Source organism: Martes martes (assembly GCF_963455335.1).
Source record: "Martes martes genome assembly, chromosome: 1".
Lineage (NCBI taxonomy): Eukaryota > Metazoa > Chordata > Mammalia > Carnivora > Mustelidae > Martes > Martes martes.
In genome coordinates, this window is record NC_137888.1 from 191,369,592 (window position 1) to 191,390,623 (window position 21,032).

Genomic DNA, 21,032 nt, shown 5'->3' on the forward strand with positions numbered 1-21,032 from the left:
GTTTTCCTCTACCTTCAATTACAGCAGAATTTATCCATTTTTTGTCCTCGTGTAGTTTTATCATTTAATTTAAATTCTTGATATATTTGGAATTTACTCTTGTGTATGGTGGAAGGTATGAATTAAATTTCTCTTCTTCAAAATGGCTAGCCAGTTGTCCAGAACTATTTTTTAAAATCTTCACCTTTGTTCTGCTGATTTGATATACCACATTTGTCATACGCTATATTTTCCTACATACTGGGCCCATTTCCTGACTTTCTCTTTTTCCCTACTAGTTTGTCTATCCAGGCTCCTTGTACCACACTGTTTTAATTAGAGAGACTTTATAATATGTTTTAATGTTTCCTAAGGCTCGTCTTCCCTTGTAGATATTCTTTCTCAGGAATTTCTTGGCTATTATCACATGTTTATTTTTCCACATGAACTTGAGACTCAGTGTGTCTAGTTCTAGAAACATGTATGCAGGTATTTTTCTTGGGATTACATTAAATTAATTTTGAGACAAACTGAAATTTTCATGTTAAAATATCTTTACCAAGATTAAGTATTATCTTTCTACTTGTTCTTGTCTGTTTTTGTTGGGTTACTTATTGTTATGGGAGAATTTATAAAATTATGCTGCTATTATACCAGAATATATTCTCCAAGAGAGCAGGAGCTTTGTTTTGTTTCCTGGAACTGTGGATATTTATTGAATTAATATTTGTTGAATGAAGGAATAATAAATTAAACAAAGGGTCTTTGTTTTGCCTTGAGAAAATGAAAAGTATACAAAGAACATTAATTTGGCAAGAATTCATCAAAAATAAAGAGAAATATAAAATGGTTTCTTTGAAAAGCCAGAGCAAAATGTTTTCCTACCCAGACACCTGACCTCCAGTGAATTTATAGTTCATACGTGAGGGCTCCAGAGAGCATGATTTATTCTTCCAGGTATGAAAAGCTGAGGGATTGCATTTTGTACCTAGTTCCCTCATGATTCATCTACAAAGCCCCTTTTATGAAGTATATGACATGTTATCTGCTAGAAATTCATTTTGGCTGCCACCACGTATGGGTCCAGTGGGAAGAACCTCTAGGCTTGCCACCCTGCCTTCACTTCCTTGGCAGGGCTCTCTCCTCCAGCCCTGACTGCTTTCATCCAGGATGTGGAGTGATTGTGATCACAGGTTAGCCATGGAACAGTGACATGAAATGCAGGGACACCAGCTCGTGTTGTTGATGTCCATCAGAAGTGGAGGTCTATATTGCTTAGAGCCCTTTGCCCAACATAAATGTTCTAAATAATCCCTTTCTCCTCTTCCTAATTCCTGTTACTCCTTAGATTTCCCGATTTGAAACCTTCGAGACTATGAACTTCTGTTTGTTCTACTACCCCAGGCTCTCCATTCCCTTCAGTCCCCTCTCTTAATCTCCAGGAAACCAGGGTCCTTTCCTGCTTGAGGCTCTGATTTGCCTAAATCAATTTGCTTTTGTGATTATCTCACACTATCCTGGAGGTGACCAGTTAGTTCTTACTCTATTCTCATGGCTCCCTCCAGATTAAATTCTAATTGGTTCTGTTCTTGCCCCACAACTTGGGTATGCTGTATTGGAGCCCCTCTCTGTTTCTTCTGGTTTCATTTAGCTATTACATTTCTGTTCTTCTCCACACCCGATAGCCTTCTCTCCTCTTTCTTTTTTCTTAACCATTATTCTGTTCTCCTTTTAAACCACACACATATTGCCCACAAGAAAGTCATATTTTTCCCTAGATGAGACATTATTTATTTTTTGTTTTACAATACTATATTCCTATTCAGAAAGTCCCAGCAAGCTTGCATGTTAAACTCATAGTACACTCTTAAATATTAAAGCCAACCTAATTCATTTCTATTGTATGTTTAAGATACTAATGGATCTGCATTTATATGTATTTTAATACAGAAAACCTTAGGTTTCAACCCTAGTTTGAGTGAAGGGATTATCACAAGATTAGTTTTCTCAAGTGTAACATGTAGATTGGGGAGGGGAACCACCTTGGTAATATTTTAAATTAATCAGTTGTATTAAATATTCTAAAATATTTAATAATATTCACCCATAATTGTGTCGTTTCCTGTCATTCTTGGTTGTTTTATCAATTGTGTACCTTTGTGCTAGGGTTCATAGTTGCCAATTTCTGACTGTTTAGTGGATTAATGCTAAATATTTCAATGTTTGAGTGGATAACACATGGGCACACTCAGCTTCCCTAGCCCACTCTTTGGTCCCAATTTCTAATTCTTATTCATTCAATAAATATAAACTGAGCACTTAAAAAGAAAGGTTTCTTTGTAGGTCATACTTTTGGGTAAAGGTTTTTATTCTGAAAACATGTTATTTTTTCAGAATACTTCTATTCTGAAAAAAATGTTGTCTTGAATAGACAGAGCTCAGGAGTTACACTGAAATACTACACCATAAATCTTGGAACACTGAAAAAAAATAAGATGTTAAAAAAAGAACACTTAATTTTTTCTTATTATATTCTCAGTTAAACTATATTTATATGAAGCAGTGTGTAGAAAGCAGTCCTATAGTACCTATTCAGCAGGAATGGCTGGATCACATGTTAATGCTGATACCTGAGTCTTTAAAGGAAGGGAAAGAAAGAGAAGAACTCATGAAAAGTCTCATAAGTGAGGTGTCTAGTGACTTTGAAAACAGCATGAAGAGGTATCTGGGTAAGTAGCATTTAACACACGTCAAGCTTCTTTGACTTTTGTTCTCCACCCCTCCTATTCAAAAGTAGAAATATGAATAATAAATATCTATGTATTTAGCTATATGTATTTCTTAGATATTATTTTAATTTAAAGTTTTATTTTGAGGGGTGCATGGTTGGCTCAGTCAGTAGAGCGTGCAACTCTTGATTTTGGGGTTGTAGTTTTAAGCCCCACGTTGGGTGTAGAGATTCCTTTTATTTTATTTTATTTCTTTTTAAAAATTTTTTTAAGGAATTTATTTATTTATTTGAGAGAGAATGAGTGAGAGTGAGCATGAGAGAGGAGAAAGTCAGAGGGAGAAGCAGACTCCCCAAGGAGCTGGGAGCCCGATGTGGGACTCCATCCTGGAAGTCCAGGATCATGAACTGAGCCGAAAGCAGTCGCTCAACCAACTGAGCCACCCAGGCGCCCGAGATTCCTTTTAAAAAAATGAAATCTACCTTTAAAAAAGTTTTTATTTTGAGCTTATTATCTGGTCAGAATCTTTGTAGCTTTGTGTAATTTTTATGTGCTTATTAGCTAATAACCTTTTGATTTTTCTCTTTGTCTTTATGGGTATAGTTATATTGTTTACAGAATTATTTAAAATTACTGTATTTAGGGAAGTTTATTAGAGATTTAACATTTACAATTTTTATTGGAATAAGTTTTTTTTTTTTTTTTAAAGATTTTACTCATTTGTCAGAGAGAGAGAGAGCACACAAGCAGGGGGAGTGGCAGGCTGAGGGAGAAGCACGCTCCCCACTGAGCAAGGAGCTTTATGCGGGACTCGATTCAAAGACCCTGGGATCATGACCCGAGCCAAACTGAGCCACCCAGGTGTCCCTGGAATAAGTTTTCTTAAGTGGCCTTTTAGTAGATAGCATGCAAAAAAACTAAAAACTTAAAGCTTTACTGTATCTGAATTCACACCCAAAATAATACCCAACTAGTACCAAGAACTTGATTTTTTTTTAAAATAAAGGAATTTTTTCTTCTACTCACTTTCATGCTCAATAAACTATATTCTTCAATATCAAAAGTTAGAAACTTTTGTTTGAATAGGACTTGCAAAGGTTCTCAAGAAATATTAATACATATATGTATTTTAGTGAGGAGTGTTCTTGTGAAACCTCCAGTTAAATGGCTTGAAGATGAAGGAGGCCCTTTACCTAAATCCCCTGAGTGAGTAAATATTGTTATTAGTTAAAGATTTATTTATTTATTTATTTGAGAGAGAGAGAGAGAGAGAGAGAGAGTGCATGAGCAGGGAGAGGGGCAGAGGGGGAGAGAGAGAGAGAGAATGAATGAATCCCAAGAGGACTCCCTGCCCAGCATGGGGCCCAATGCTCAGATTGTTCCCACAACTCTGATATCATGACCCCAGCCTAAATCAAGAATTGGAGACTCAACCAACTGAGACTCTCAGGTGCCCCAGTAAGTTATTTTAAAAACAGAATTGCATCTAGGTTTTGATAACAGATTGAAAATAAGCTGATCCTTACATTATATGTTTATTAAAATAAAAAAATTAAAAAAAAGAAAATAAGCTGATCTTACATTTAAGTCTAGAATTGTGAAGCTCAAAGGTATTTTGAATACATCTAAAAAATAACACTACTGTTCTTTTTTTCCCCTGAAGTTATCCTTGCTCTGAACTTGTCTATTTGCTGTTTACACAATTAGGGGAACCTTTACAGAACCTTTAGGTCAACTTAGCCTTAAGTAATCTTTGGTGTATGCCAGACAGATTTCTTCATCCCTTCTCCCCAGTCCCAAGGACTGAGTTCATTTATCTCTACCCAAGGTAACTGGGCCAGAGCACAGTGGAAGTTAGCAGGGCACTCCCTCCTGGCTCATCAGTCTGCTTTACCCATAAGTGGTCTCTGCCCTCTCTGAAGATAATGTGCTTTCAAGATCTTGATGCATTTTTATTACATGCATGTCTCCTAAAGCTTCCATTGCTGACCATATTTTCCTTTTATCTTGCTTTATACTAATTCCATGTCATAACTTTTACTTCCTAAAATTTAGAGCCTGTTGTTTGAATCCTGTTTGATATGGTGTTTTACTTTTCCAGAGGACTGGATTATTCTAATCCTTGGCATTCCAGCTATGTGCAGACAAGAAATCAAATATCAGCTAATTTGCACATTGTTCATCCAACTATGAAAATATTGCTGGATCTTGGTTATATGACATTTTCCAATTCAGTTTTGCTAGATTTAACGGGGATTAGGTAAAATCTCATATTTATTAATTAACATTTAAGATTTGAATGTCTCCTACTTGAGTCTTTATATTTTGACTGTATACATTTTAAAACTGATAAGTCTTGTGAAATTTTCTTTAGATTAAAAAAATTTTATCTTATTTTTTAAAGAATTTTGTATGAAGTCCAATATTTATCATTTGCTTTAAATCATTTTTACTTTTCTCATAAATAGAGCTAAAGGGCCAATTGATTGTGAATCACTGAAAAATGATCTATCAATACAAGCTAGAAAGGCAGAAGAGAAAATAATGAGCACATGGTATCCAAAGGTTATAAGTCTTTTTACCAAGAAGGAAACTCTAGATGCCATCAAACCTGAAAAATTGGATGCCTTCTATAACTGTGTTTCCACACTTATGTCAAATCAGGTAAATTTGTTCTATACATCTTAAATAATAATGTTAATAAGATTTGTTTATTATTTTACTTTATTATTTTTTAAGTTTTTATTTAAATTCCAGTTAGTTAATATACAGTATTGTATTAGTTTCAGATGTACAATATAATGATTCAACACTTCCATACATCACCCAGTGCTCATCCTACCAAGTGCCCTCCTTAATCCCCATGACCTATTTAATCCATTGCTCCATGCCCCTCCCCTCTGGCAACCATCAGTTTGTTCTTTATAGTTAAGAGTCTGTTTCTTGGTTTGCCTCTCTTTTTACCCCCTTTACTCATTTGTTTTGTTTCTTAAATTCTACAGATGAGTGAAATTGTATGGTATCTAGTATTTGTGTTTCTCTGACTGACTTATTTCACTTAGCATTATACTCTCTAGCTCCATCCAGGTCATTGCAAATGGCAAGATTTCATTCTTTTTTATGGCTGAGTAATATTCCATCATGTATATATTCCATTATATATACATACATACATATACACACACATACATACACCACATTGTCTTTATCCTTTTATCTGTCTATGGACACTTGGGCTGCTTCCATAATTTGACTGTTGTAGACAATGCTGCTGTAAACATCAGGGTGCATGTATCCCTTTAAATTAGTATTTTTGTATTCTTTTGATAAATGCCTCGTAGTGCAATTGCTGCATTGTAGGGTAGTTCTATTTTTAACTTTTTGAGGAACCCCCATACTGTTTTCCACAGTGGCTGCGCCACTTTGCATTTCCACCAACAGTGCAGGATTCCCCTTTCTCCACATCCTCCCCAACAGCTGTTGTTTCTTATGTTGTTGATTTTAGCCATTCTGACAGGTGTGAGGTGATATCTCATTGTAGTTTTGATTTGTATTTCCCTGATGATCCTTGATGTTGAGCATATTTTCATTATGTCTTCTTTGGAAAAATGTCTTTGTCTTCTGCCCATTTCTTAATTGGATCATTCATTTTTGGGGTGTTGAATTTATTTAGTTTTTTAATATTTTATTTATTTATTTGACAGACAGAGATCACAAGTAGGCAGAGAGGCAGACAGAGAGAGAGGAGGAAGCAGGCTCCCTGCTGAGCAGAGAGCCTGATGTGGGACTTGATCCCAGGACCCTGGGATCATGACCTGAGCCGAAAGCAGAGGCTTTAACCCACTGAGCCACCCAGGTTCCCATGGGGTGTTGAATTTAAAACTAATGTTTTAGTTTATTATTTTGAATAAGATTCTATTTAGACATAGTACTAGGTAATTATTTTGAAATAAGGTAAGAAAAATATTTTTACCATAATTTTTATTTAAATTAGTTTAGCATAAAAATACTTCATTTCTGAAGCAATATCTGAAGCAATCTAAAATGAAAAGAAAATCTAGAAGTATGTGTCAATATTATGAGTGATTACTGGGCTCATGCTGAAAGTCTATGAACTAATTATCCACAGCTTTATTGGAGAATATTAACATAGAACTCCCCTAATACATTTTTGAACATATGAAATCACAAGTTGGTTGATTCTCATTTTTTTCTCAGTAAAATCTTGACTTGAAATGGAATTGATCATCTTTAAAGAAAATATTAATTTATATTAATTTTATATTTATGGGCTTCTTAAATTTTTACCATTGTGGGAATACAATTTTATAAAAATAATTTTGAATAAAAACTTTCCCTTTTAGGGGTGCCTGGGTGGCTCAGTGGGTTAAAGCCTCTGCCTTTGGCTCTGGTCATGATCTCAGGGTCCTGAAATTGAGTCCCACATTGGACTCTCTGCTCAGTGGGGAGCCTGCTTCTTTCTCTCTGCCTGTCTCTCTGCCTGCTTGTGATCTCTCTCTCTCTGTCAAATAAATAAATAAAATCTTTTAAAAAAACTTTCCCTTTAAGGAAATATCTCCAAAGATTCCATAAATTTTGCAATATATCCTTAAAAGGACACGTTTAATATCTAGTGTATAACCTTGTAATTAATATACAATATTTCCTTTTTACCTTTATCTCTTCAGAGAACTATAATTATTTGATGAGAAGTAGAGATGAAGAACATTTTGAAGATGGTTTTAGACCTGTATTTATCTGCTTGGCTAAATTTCCGATAGCTGGTTCTACATAAGAATGCATTATTCAGGGGCACCTGGGTGGCTCAGTCAGTTGAGCATTCTATGCTGGGTTTCAGCTGAAGTCATGATCTCAGGGTTGTGAAATGGAGCCCTGGTCCAGCTCTGCACTCAGTGTGGAGTCTGCTTGAGATTCTCTCTCTCCTTGCCCCTCCCCACCATCTCTAAAATAAATAAAATCTTAAAAAAAAAAAAAGAATACATTATTTATCCTTTGGTAACTTACTGTGCACATTTTGAAGTTCCAGTGGGTTCACCCTCACCTAGTGATGTGCTGGAAATCTGGTGTTGGGGGTGGGAAGAAAAGTCCTAATTCTGTAGTGTTTGCCAATTTCCTGGCATAAATATTCCCACCATGGTGATTTTCAGTCATCCAAGGTTAGTAACCGGCTCATAGAAGTTTTGAATATTTAACAGTTGACACTAGGAGATAACTCTAGCATACCACTGTCCAGCCTCACCTCATGTGCATGTCCCTTCATAACATCCTCACCCTCAGGTGTCCAGCCTCTCTTCCCATTAGTCTTCACCATGTTGTTTAGTTTTCTGAAATGTTTTCTGTGTCAGGGAAAGAATGACTAAAGAATGTGGGAAATTCTAGTTACCATATTAAGATCATTGCTATTCTATAAAAACGTTAAAGTTCGTATATATTGTTCTATTTATTATTTTAGACAAAATTTATTAGGAACATATTGTTCTGAATGAAGAAAAATTTGAGGACTTAATGGACTGATAGAATAGCTTAATTGTAGGGAATAGCTCACTGATTTTGAACTAAAGGTTGGATTTGTACATTCTAAAGTAATAATTTATGATATCATGCAGCTAAAGGATTTCTTAAAGAGAACTGTAGAAGGATTCGTGAAACTCTTTGACCAAGAAGATCAACGTGGACTGCCAATATTTAAGATGGAACTAACATTTGATGATGATAAAATGGAATTTTATCCTACCTTTCAAGATTTGGAAGATGTTGTTTTGGGTTTGGTAGAGCGGATAACTGAAGCTCTACAGGTATTCTGCCATCCATATGCACTTGGTTTCTTTATATGGGTCTTTTTCAAAATTTTAAATGATATTCAAACCATAAAGTGGACATGTGCATGAAATGTTATAACTGTTTTATTTCCATCCTCTAAGTTATTTTAAATTAGAAAGTGCTTTCTCTTTGATAAAGTTCCCTGGCTAAAAATGATGTTTTCCTTCTTAAAACTTTTATTACTGTTAGGAATTGATATTTATGTGCCCATTCCATCTTCCCTACATAGTTGTGAGCTTTTTAAGGACTAGATCCTTCTCATGTTTGTTTTCTCTACTTTCTAGTATAATCACTTAGATATTATAGTAATTCAATAAATACTTGTTGAATGATAGAAAACTAACTCAAGTTTTTATATTATACTACAAACTCTACAATTTTATTTTATTTTATTATTTTTAAGATTTTATTTTTAAGTAATCTCTACACCCAACATGGGGCTCAAACTCCCCGCCCCTGAGATTGAGAGTTGCATGCTCAATCAACTGAGCCAGGTGCCCCAAACTATACAATTTTAAATCATGATTTTGCATTAGGTTATCTTTTTTTGGACCACTGAAATCTGAAAAGAATGTTTAAAAATATTGTATAAGATCAATGTATAGACAAATTGAATAGATATTTATTTCATAAACTGTCATTTTAATTTTTGTTAGAATATCCAAACAGTTCCTTCTTGGCTATCAGGAACTTCACCAACTGTAAATCTTGACACACAACTTCCTGAACATGTGTTAGAATGGGCTCTTACTACACTGAAGTTGGCGATACATCATAACTTAGAAGGCGCAAGAAAACATTATGAGACATACGGTATATATCATATATGTAATATTATACCTCTTATCATAAAAGAATACCATTTTTATTTTTGGTGGAAATTAGGTATTTATCATATATGTAATATTACACCTCTTATCATAAAAGAATACCATTTTTATTTTTGGTGGAAATTAGTTAGGTATTTGGTTGTCCGGGGCCGTCATGAAAAAAGTAAGAAGAGCCAGAAGTGAGCATTGGCATGGCTTTTGGCAGAATCAAACTTGAATTCTGTTGTTTAGTCCAAAGGGTGAATGTTAACAGGAGCAGAGTAATAAAGCAAAAAAGCAGAGAGAAGAGATGTTGGAATAAGGAGAAAGCTTAATCAAGGTTTAAATTAATATAATTTTGAAGAATAGTTTTGAAGAGACTGCAGCTCGTTCTACAGTCTTTTTAAGTGTGTATGGGGTCGAGGTAGTTATTTGACATTTTCTTAATCAAAGTCATCTATTAACTGGCTTATCTGAACCTCTAAGTTCTTGTAAGATCAATGCATACACAATTATCTTTATTTTAAAATGCCATATTTAACCTGGTTTTCCTGTTAAGTCTATTTTATTCTATCCTATTAATACTTTTAATTCCCCATTAATAATATTTGATTAAATAGTCTGCTTCTTTCCATGATTATATCAAAAAGCACTTTATTTTGAATGGGTCTTATTGAATTTAAATTAGATTATTAATTTTCAGTTGAAAAATACAATTGGCTTCTTGATGGAACTGCAGATAATATGATAGAGACTTTTCAGGCAGAAGATCATACTTTTGATGAATACACAGAAGTAAGTGGTAATTCTGTTTTTCATTAATGCCTTTGACTTTATTTATTTATTTATTTATTTTTTTACTTTCTTTTTTTAAATTAGGGGTTTTTTTTCCCCTCGGAAAGTAAATGCTTCAATTAAAGTTAATGGAATATCTTATTCAGAATATGATTTTATTAAGCTTATATGTTCACCAAATAATTTCTTTAGTGATTCATTTATTCATTCATTGCTTCAGCAATCATATTCAGACACCTAGCAAGATTTTGGTGACATAAAGATAAATAATACATACACATTGTCCTCAGGAGCTTTAATTTGGCCTAGAAGCCAGATATAGGAATAACAACTATGATATGTGGAGATAAGTACTTTAATGGAAATGTGAACAAAGTGTTGTGGAAGCAAAGAAGAGGGAATGATTGTTTCTGCTTTGGAAGATTGGTGAGGGTTTCTTTTCTTTTTTTTTTTTTTAAGATCTTCTGTTTATTTATTTTGACAGAAGAGAGACCACAAGTAGGCAGAGAAACAGGCAGTGGGGGGGGGGGGGAAGCAGGCTCCCCACCTAGCAGAGAGCCCTATTCGGGGCTCGATCCCAGGACTCTGGGATCATGACCTAAGCTGAAGGCAGAAGCCTTAACCCGCTGAGCCACCCAGGCACCCCAGATTGGTGAAGGTTTCTTGAAGATGTGAAAAGTGAGCTAGGTTTTGAAGTAAATGTTTATAGGTGGAGAAGAGAGGGACTGCAACATGAACAAAGACCAAAAGGGTTTAGGGGTGTTCAGAGACTATCAAATGAACCAAAAACAGCTGTAGAACAGGTAACACAGAAATGCATGGCATGACAGATTTAGAGTATGAAGTTGGAAATGTAAGTTGGAGCCATGTGGGACAATTTTAGGGGATCTTTGCTTAAGAGTTTGTACTTTGCTTTGAAGGTTTTTAGCTGTACAAGTAATATACTTGGATCTGAATTTTAAATGCTTTTTTTTTAAATTTTAAGTTTATAGAAAGATTTTTCAGTCTTGCCTCAGAAATAATGCTTTTGCCTCAGTGGGTTCATTTCCCTATGGTGCGTTTGGATTGTGAAGATTTGAAGATAGGCCTAACAAACAAAGTGAAGACCTTTGCAAACATATTATTAAATGACATAGCTTCAAAACATAGAAAAGAAAATGAAAGGTAAGTAGAAGTAATTGGTAAACTGAGAATTATAGGGCTAAAAGAAATGTTTTACTAATGTAACTCTTGTTTAAACTATAAGAGGCATCTGGCTGGCTCGGTTGGAAGAGCATGCGACTCTTCATCTTGGAGTTGTGAGTTTGATCCCCACATTGGGTTTAGAGAGATTACTTAAAATGAATGAATGGATGAATAAATAAATAAATAAATAAACTAACTAACAAAAAATTTTTTTAAAAAGATTAAAATATAAGTACTTACAACTTTCTCTTCATAGCTGCTTCCTTTTAAGAAAAGATTTTATTTATTTTTGCAAGAGAGAGAATGAGAGAGAGAGCATGAGTGGTGGGGAGGGGCAGAGGGAGAAGCAGACTCCCCACCAAGCTGGGAACCTAGTAGGGGACTTGATCCCAGGACCCTGGGATCATGAGCCGAAGGCAGACGCTTAACCGACTAAGCCACCCAGATGCCCCTCATAGCTGCCTCCTAAGAAGTTTCCTTTGTAGTTTCAGTGGTCTGGTTTTTGCTTGATACTGTGTGAGAGTTGTTTTGAGGCAACCCGGAATTATTTAAAAAAAAAAAAAAGAAATTGAAATAAACCAGTGTTTGGATACAGGTTGCATGAAAATGGAGGGCCTGTAGACTTTCAATGATATTGGGAAGATCAGGGATTGTTCCTGACCCCAATATTTACTTGTTGTGTCACTGAGCTTATTTTCGTCACCTGTAAAATAGAGACAGCAGTGCCTACCAGATTCACAAACCAGTGGCCTGCTGTCTGAATAGGTCTTGCAAATAGTTTTTTTTGTCTCATGCTGTGTTTTACTTTGTTTAGACACACTTTCAGTTGCTATCAACCTTTCAAAATTAGAAGATTTTACACACACACACACACACACACACAATCCAGATCTTTTACTTTTCTTGAAAGGGTGGGAAGACCATGCCATGTTGAGTCTTCAGTGGTAAATGGAGCTGAGAAGCAGTTTTGTTTTACGCAGGGAATGTGTCCTTTGGTTGGTTCATCCACTGTGCAAGCAACTCATCATCCAACTCATTTAACTTATTTGTTGCCTGTCTGGCCCCCAAAGAATCTTAGTTTGTAACTTCTGTAAAGAACATGGTACTCAATCAATGTTAGCTAGTATGTTTATTTTCCCGGAAGCAATGTGAGGAAACCCTGTGCTTTGGAATCAGAAAGACTTGGATTTGAATCCTGGCTCTGTGATGAACTAGTTCTGTGACTCTAGTCAAGTTATTCCATTTCTCTGAGCCTCCTTTCCAGCTGGGCCTGCTGAAAAAATAATACCCTCCTTGCAGAACTAATGTTAGGATCATAGATAGCATTTGTAAAGCATCTGGCATGATGCTTGACATAGAATAGGTACCCAATTAAGGGATCTATCACATCAATAAATATTTTAAATGAATAAAAATACATGGCTGTCAAAAGTCAAGTATTGTCAGGCATACTTTGTATAAAATTGTACTATTCTATAAAAAGATACCAAAGATGGCATACCATCCATTTCTAACAATCCCATTGAGTAAGAGCAATGACAGTGCCATAATAAAAAAACGATTTGTCACCAAAGGCGAAGGAAACAAAGGCAAAGATGAACTTCTGGGACTTCATCAAGATAAAAAGCTTCTGCACAGCAAAAGAAACAGTCATCAAAACAAAGAGGCAACCCACGGAATGGGAGAAGATATTTGCAAATGACAGTACAGATAAAAGGTTGATATCCAGGATCTATAAAGAACTCCTCAAACTCAACACACACAAAACAGATAATCATATTAAAAAATGGGCAGAAGATATGAACAGACACTTCTCCAATGAAGACATACAAATGGCTACCAGACACATGAAAAAATGTTCATCATCACTAGCCATCAGGGAGATTCAAATTAAAACCACATTGAGATACCACCTTACACCAGTTAGAATGGCCAAAATTAGCAAGACAGGAAACAACGTGTGTTGGAGAGGATGTGGAGAAAGGGGAACCCTCTTACACTGTTGGTGGGAATGCAAACTGGTGCAGCCACTTTGGAGAACAGTGTGGAGATTCCTCAAGAAGTTAAAAATAGAGCTTCCCTATGACCCTGCAATTGCACTGCTGGGTATTTACCCCAAAGATACAGATGTAGTGAAAAGAAGGGCCATCTGTACCCCAATGTTTATAGCAGCAATGGCCACGGTCGCCAAACTGTGGAAAGAACCAAGATGCCCTTCAACGGATGAATGGATAAGGAAGATGTGGTCCATATACACTATGGAGTATTATGCCTCCATCAGAAAGGACGAATACCCAACTTTTGTAGCAACATGGACAGGACTGGAAGAGATTATGCTGAGTGAAATAAGTCAAACAGAGAAAGTCAAGTATCATATGGTTTCACTTATTGGTGGAGCATAACAAATAATATAGAGGACAAGGGTAGATGGAGAGGAGAAGGGAGTTGAGGGAAATTGGAAGGGGAGGTGAACCATGAGAGACTATGGACTCTGAAAAACAACCTGAGGGTTTTGAAGGGGCGGGGTGGGAGGTTGGGGGAACCAGGTGGTGGGTATTAGGGAGGGCACAGATTGCATGGAGCACTGGGTGTGGTGAAAAAACAATGAATACTGTTACGCTGAAAATAAATAAAAAATTAAAAAAAAACAACAACAAAAAAAACGATTTGTATTGCACATGACTTTTTTGGTATTTGTTTTTGGAGTATATGTGACTTTTCTGGGAAGTTCTATTACTTCCAACAAAATAACTTTATCTTACTATAAATGCATGACATAAGAGCAGCTAAAAGTTGTCCAGATTCCTCTATCTAGTTCATTCTGTAATTCTTTTCTATTTACATTCCATACTTGAAATAGATAACATCAAAGGAGGAAATGTATGCCACTAAGTAAGGTAAAATTATTAAATAAATTAAGAATCATTAAAGAGCAATTTGCTTGCTCACAGTTTGGTTTAACATCTGCTTCGGCCACCTTGCTCTCAATCATTCTGTTTGCCTCCTTGTGTTTTGCTGTAATGTCTCTCCAAAGGACTTAGATTCTGCTCTAGCAAGAAGAAAGTGCCCCCATAGGATCACCTGTCTTTTTGTCATTATCCACTTTAATGCATCCCTCCTAAATTTTTGATAATCAAGAATGAACTGCCAAGCCTTACACAATCTAATTCCTGCTCAATTTTCCAGCTTCATGTGATGACCCCTTCTTTGTATTCATATTGCCCTGCTTGCCATTCCTAATTATGCTCTGTATCACACTGCTTACTTAACTGGGTATTCAAGAGAGTTAAAGAGATCTGCAGAAAAAATTTTAATATACTATAACTTCCACATGAAAATGTATTGAGTATAATATAGTATTAATTACCATAACCATAGTAAAGCAGAGCATTATGTCAGTATTTGCAGTGAATTTGAAGCAATTAAAGAGCATGCATTAAAAGTCCCTGAGACAACAGAAGAGATGATGGATCTGATATCTTATGTAGAAAAAGCCCGGACTACAGGGATTCAAGAGTTGGTTTTACGGATCAAGGTAAGAATCTTTTGATTTACATATGTTAAATTTAAGTATTTTAAATTAGTTTCTTTTTATTGCAAAATATGGTAAACATATTGAAATTGTATAAAACATAAAAACACATAAGTTTTAAAGTGCCCACCTATATTGCCATAACTGAAGGTAAGAAATAGGCTATTGCCTGTACCCCTGAATCCCTCTGTATGTGACCTTCTGATCATAACTGCTTCTCTCTCTCTCCCCTAGAGGTTTCCCCTTGGTTTCTACAGTAATCACACATTTTTATTCCTTAGTCTCACCAACTATGTGTGCATCCTCAAACAATATGGGCTTAAAAATTTTTTCCTTCTTCTGTAATTTCTATATTTAGTGATATGCTTATGCCTTCCCCAGCACAAGATTATATATCCATTCACCTATGTTGTACTATACTATTTGTTTAAAATATGAAACATAACACACCTACCCCAAATTGCATAAAACATAAACTGTGTAATTTAAAATGCTATAAACACTGCATAATTATCACCCAGGCAAGAAATAGAATCTTGCCAACACATTAGAAGCTCATCACAGTCTCCTCTTTTTCCTAGATGTGAACTCTATCCTGACTTTTCTAGTAATCTCTTCCTTGCATTTCTGTAGAGTTTTACCATTTAAATATGCATTCCTAATAAATATAACTAATTTTTATCTCATTTAGATCTTTATATAAATAGTCATACTGTTTCTGTTCTTTTGCATCTTGTCAACATTATGTTAGTAATGCCCTTGTTTCTCAACTTTATTTTCATTGCTTTCTTATATTCACTATTATATAACCATATAATGATTTGTTATTTTAGTTTTATTGTTCTGGATATTTGGTTTTCTACTTACGCTATTAATAGCAATGCTGCTGGGAACATTTCTGTACCTGTATCCTGGTATATATATTCATGCATTTCTCCCAGGCATTATAACATATATTTACTTTCCCATTTACTTGCTAAGGCAAAATTCTTTTCTAAAGTAGTTCTAATTTTATACTCCTATCAGCAGTGCCTTAGAGTCCTATTATTTTATACCCTTACTTATGCTTGCTATTGTGAGATATTTTAAATTTGCTAGGCTGTTCTCTTAATGCTAGAGAACAAACTGATGGTTACCAAGGGGGGAGGTGAGTGGGGAGGGGTGAGTGAAATAGGTAACAGGGATTAAGGAGTGTACTTGTTGTGATGAGCACAGGGTGATGTATGGAATTACTGAGTTAGTATATTATACACCTGAAACTAATATTATATTGTATACTAAGTAATTGGAATTTAAATAAAAATTTAAAAAAAAATTCTGTTCTGTTGGGTGGAAATCATTGTATTTTTAATTTGCATTTGCTTTTTTTTTTAAGATTTTATTTAATTGACAGAGAGAAAGAGAGCACAAGCAGTGGGAGCAGCAGTGGGAGAGGGAGAAGCAGGTTCCCCGCTGAACAGGGAGTCCAACGTGGGGCTTGATCCCAGGACCCTGGTATCATGACCCAAGCTGAAGGCAGATGCCTAACCGACTGAGTCACCCAGGCACCCTAATTTGCATTTTCTTGAAAACAAAAGAATTTGAACACTTTTCTCATGCTTTTTAAGAATAATTTTTATACTGTGAAGGTAACATATGACAATAGTCTACAGTCTTTTGTTTAAAATCTTATTTGTCTGATATAAGGATTGCTATCTCAGCTTTCTTTTGATATCCATTAGCATGATCAATGGTTTTCCATCCCCTCACTTTCAATCTGGAGGTGTCTTTGGATCTGAAATGAGTCTCTTGCAGACAGCATATGAGTCTTGCTTTTTTATCCAGTCTGATACCATGTCTTTTGATTGGGACATTTAGCCTATTTACATTCAGAGTAACTATTGAAAGGTATGAATTTAGTGCCACTGTATTACCCATAAAGTCTCTGTTTCTGTATATTGTTTCTGTTCCTTTCTGGTCTATTTTACTTTTGGCTCTCTTTTCACTTAAAGGATCCCCTTTAATATTTCTTGCAGGTCTGGTTTAGTGATCACAAATTCTTTTAGTTTCTCTTTGTCCTGGAAGATTTTTAATCTCCTATTTTAAATGACATCTAGCTTGATAAAGTATTCTTGGTCACATATTTTTCTCATTTAGGACCCTGAATATATCATTCCAGTCCTTTTTGGCCTGCTCTGTCAATAGGTCTTCTTCCATTCTAATGTTTGTACTCTTGTAGGTTATGGGCTTCTTGTCCTGAGCTCCTTTCAGGATTTTATCTTTGTCTCTGAGATTTGCAAGTTTCACTATTATATATTAAGGTGTTGACCTATTTTTATTGATTTTGAGGGGTGTTCTCTGTGCCTCCTGGACTTGAATGCCTGTTTCCTTCCACAGATTAGGGACGTTCTCAACTATAATTTGCTCCAATATACCTTCTGCTCCTCTTCTCTTTCCTCTTCTTCTGGGATCCCAATTATTCTAATATTGTTTTGCTTTATGGTATCACTTATCTCTTGAATTCTCTCCTCGTGATCCAGTAGTTGTTTATTTCTCTTTTTCTCAGCTTCTTTATTCTCCATCATTTGGTCTTCTATATCACTAATTCTCACTGATTCTCTCTTCTGCCTCATGTATCCTAACAGTTAGAGCCTCCATTTTTTTATTGCATTTCATTAGTAGCCTTTTTTATTTCACTTTGATTAGATTTTAGTTCTTTAATTTCTTCAGAAAGGGATTCTCTACTGTCTTCTATGTTTTTTTTTTCAAGCCCAGCTAGTATCTTTATAATTGTTATTCTGAACTCTAGTTATAACATCTTACTTGTATCCATACTGAGTAGGTTCCTGGCAGTTAGTACTGCCTCTTGTTCTCTTTTCTTGAGGTGAGTTTTTCAATCTTGTCATTTTCTTAGTTATTGACTTCCTCCTCCTTTCTGAAACTTTTCATATGCTTATTGACTATTCAGAGTTCCTCTTTTGTGAAATGCCTTTACATGGTTTTGCCTATTTTTCTTCGGGGTTTTGTGTTTTTTCTTTCTTTCTTTCTTTTTTTTTTTTTTGTAAAGGTTTTATTTATTTATTTGAGAGAGAGACAGACAAGCAGGGAGAGAGGCAGAGGGAGAAGCAGATTCCTCACTGAGCAGGGATCCCAGCACAGGGCTCAATTACAGGACCCTGGGATCATGACCAGAGCTGAATGTAATTGCTGACTGAACAACCCAGGTGCCCTCTTTTTCTATTGATTTGTAAGAGGTTTTGTTTGTTTGTTTGTTTTTGTTTTGTTTGTTTAATTGTGATAAAGTATACACAAAATTTTTTAAGTGTGCTGCTCAGTGTAGTAGTTTTGAAGATGTTGTTAGTAAGCATCCTTTTTTTTTTTACTCTGATTTATTTTAACTTTTTAGTGGTGCTTTTTGATGAAGAGAAATCCTTTATTTTAATGCAGTTAAATGGAACAATGTTCCCCCCTCTTTTTTTTATTTTTTATTTTTCTCACTCAAAAGTTTTTATTGGCCTTTTGGATTGAAATGGGAATTTATTTGCCAGGAAGGATGATCCCATCATACTTCTGCTTGAACCAGCACATGGCCTCCTCTTTCCTAATTCTGTGTTTGGCCCCAGTGCAGCCTGTCCTTTGCTTCTTGTCTGCTATACTGAAACCTGGTCTACCCAGCACCACGTAGAAGACCAGGCCATAGATACCAATGCTTGGGTCATATTTGATCCCCAGATTGATGTGCTCCTGGACCCAAAGCCAAGGTTTCCAATATCAGAGAAGTTATTTTTTCTTGACTCATACTCTCACACCTTTAGACATTTCTCCAGGATTTCTTATGCCTTTGCCCCACATACTGTGCAGTGGATGGCAAGGCAATCTTTTCATTTCTCCTGATACCAAAAGATCTAGTAGTGTATCTAGCTTTGGAGAACACACGGGTCTGGCCTGTGAGCTGCTCCAGCATCTTGGCTGCCCAGGTCAGTCTGTCTCTACTCTCCCCAACACAGATGTTGAAGCAAAGTTTGCAGATGCAAAGTTCCCAAATGGGGTTCTCCTTTTCACCTTGACCCACCATGGTGGAGAACAGGAAGAGTTCCCTCACCTTTTTTTAGAGAAGGAGAGAGAGAGGGAGAGAAAAATGGGGGAGAAATGGGGGAGAGGGACTCAGGGAGAGGGAGAGAATCTTAAGCAGGCTCTATGCTCAGTGTGGAGCCCAATGCAGGGCTCCATCTCACAACCCTGAGATCATGACCTGAGCCAAAATCAAGAGTCAGACCCTTAACTGGCAGAGCCACCCAGGTGCCCCAGTGTTTCCTTTTATACCTAGTGCTTTCTGTGTCTTTTTAAAGAAATCCTTCCCTACCAAGGGTCATGATGATTTTTTTCTTGTATTCTTTTTTTAGACCTGTCTAGTTTTGCCTTTCAGGTTTAGGTTTTTCAGTCTTCCTAGAATCTTATTTTTGTGAATGACATGAGGTCCATCCTAATTATTTTTCCACATAGATGAGCAATTACATGTTTATCAAAGAGACTGTCCCTTCCCTGCTGCTCTGCAGTGCCATCTCTATCATGTATTAAGGGTCCATATTTATGCAGATCTAATTTAACACACTCTGTTATGTTCCATTGGCCTATCTGTCCTAGAATCAATACCATGCTGACTTAATTACAACAGCTTAACTGTAATAGCAATAATACATCTTTTTCCCCCTTTAAGCCACTAGTTTTTAATTTTTATTTTTTATTTGAATGTAGTTGACACATAATGTTACTTTAGTTTTAGATATACAACATAGTGATCCAACATCTCTATACATTATGCTATACTCACCACAGTGTAGCTACTTCCTGTCACCATATAACACTCCTGTAATATCATTGACTGTATTCCCTGTGGTGTACCCATTACTCCCATGACTTATTCATTCTATAACTAGAAGCCTGTATCTCCCAATCCCTTAAACCCATTTGGCCCTTCCCCTCACCCCTTTCCCTCTGGCAACCATCAGTTTGTTCTTTTTTTTTTTTTAATTCTTTTTTTTTTTTTTTAAAGATTTTATTTATTTGACAGACAGAGATCACAAGTAGGCAGAGAAGCAGGCAGAGAGAGGAGGAAGCAGGCCCCTGCTGAGCAGAGAGCCCGATGCGGGGCTTGATCCCAGGACCCCGATGCGGGGCTTGATCCTAGGACCCTGGGATCAGGACCTGAGACGAAGGCAGAGGCTTTAACCCACTGAGCCACCCAGGCGCCCCCATCAGTTTGTTCTTGATTTATAGGTCTGATTCTAACAATAATAAGTCTTGATACCTGGTAAAGCATGTCTCTCCATTCTTCCTCACCAAGTTTCTTGCTTGTTCTTGACCCTTAGCATTTTCATATCAATTTTAGAATTAGCTTATCGCATTTCATAAAATAAACTTTTGGGATTTTAGTTGAGATTGCCTCAAACTGATAATAAATTTTGATAATAAATTTTGAGAATTAGGATGTTCCTAATATAAATTTTAGAATCTGTTTTCTCATTCCACAAAAATCTGTTAAGATTTTGATTAGGAATGCATTACATAGAATTAGCACATTAAAAAAAAGAATCGGCACATTTATACATATATACTTCCAATTCATGATATCTCTTTTATTTATTTGCCTCTTCTTTAAATCTCTCAGCATTTTATAATTTCCTCTGTAGAGGTTGTACACATCTTTTTAAGATAAATTTTCAGGTACTTAATATCTTTTAATATTATATTAAATGATATCTTAAAATTTTTTTATTATGTTATATCTTTAAATTTTTAAATCTTTTTATTACCTGAATACAGAAATATATTTAATTTTTTTTATTTTTCTAAAGATTTTATTTATTGATTTGACAGAGAGAGACACAGCAAGATAGGGAACACAAGCAGAGGGAGTGGGAGAGGGAAAAGCAGGCTTCCTGCCAAGCAGGGAGTCCCATGCGGCGCTCAATCACAGGACCCTGGGATCATGACCTGAGCTGAAGGCAGATGCTTAATGACTGAGCCACCCAGGCACCCAAAATATAATTAACTTATAAAATAATTAATAGACCTTATTTTTCAGAAGAGCTTTAGATTTATATAAAAATTGAGCAGATAGGGGCGCCTGCGTGGCTCAGTAGGTTAAAGCCTCTGCCTTCGGCTCAGGTCATGATCCCAGGG

The 21,032-nt window shown here is 35.8% G+C and overlaps 1 protein-coding gene and 1 pseudogene across 2 annotated transcripts in view; one reads left to right on the forward strand and one right to left on the reverse strand.

Moving 5' to 3' along the window:
* DNAH12 (dynein axonemal heavy chain 12) overlaps positions 1-21,032 on the forward strand; it is a gene marked incomplete at its 5' end in the record, with an annotated part of 210,268 nt that overhangs the window by 14,237 nt on the left and 174,999 nt on the right. Inside the window, 9 exons of the mRNA XM_080803013.1 lie at positions 2,519-2,708; positions 3,842-3,914; positions 4,810-4,968; positions 5,177-5,372; positions 8,336-8,524; positions 9,206-9,362; positions 10,062-10,153; positions 11,139-11,317; positions 14,738-14,873. Of these exons, the coding sequence (XP_080659139.1) occupies positions 2,519-2,708; positions 3,842-3,914; positions 4,810-4,968; positions 5,177-5,372; positions 8,336-8,524; positions 9,206-9,362; positions 10,062-10,153; positions 11,139-11,317; positions 14,738-14,873 (1,371 nt within the window). The remainder of the gene's footprint in view (positions 1-2,518; positions 2,709-3,841; positions 3,915-4,809; positions 4,969-5,176; positions 5,373-8,335; positions 8,525-9,205; positions 9,363-10,061; positions 10,154-11,138; positions 11,318-14,737; positions 14,874-21,032) is intronic.
* On the reverse strand, positions 18,387-18,924 carry LOC308354140 (large ribosomal subunit protein uL5-like; annotated as a pseudogene). The gene has a single exon. The product of its transcript is annotated as a large ribosomal subunit protein uL5-like (transcript).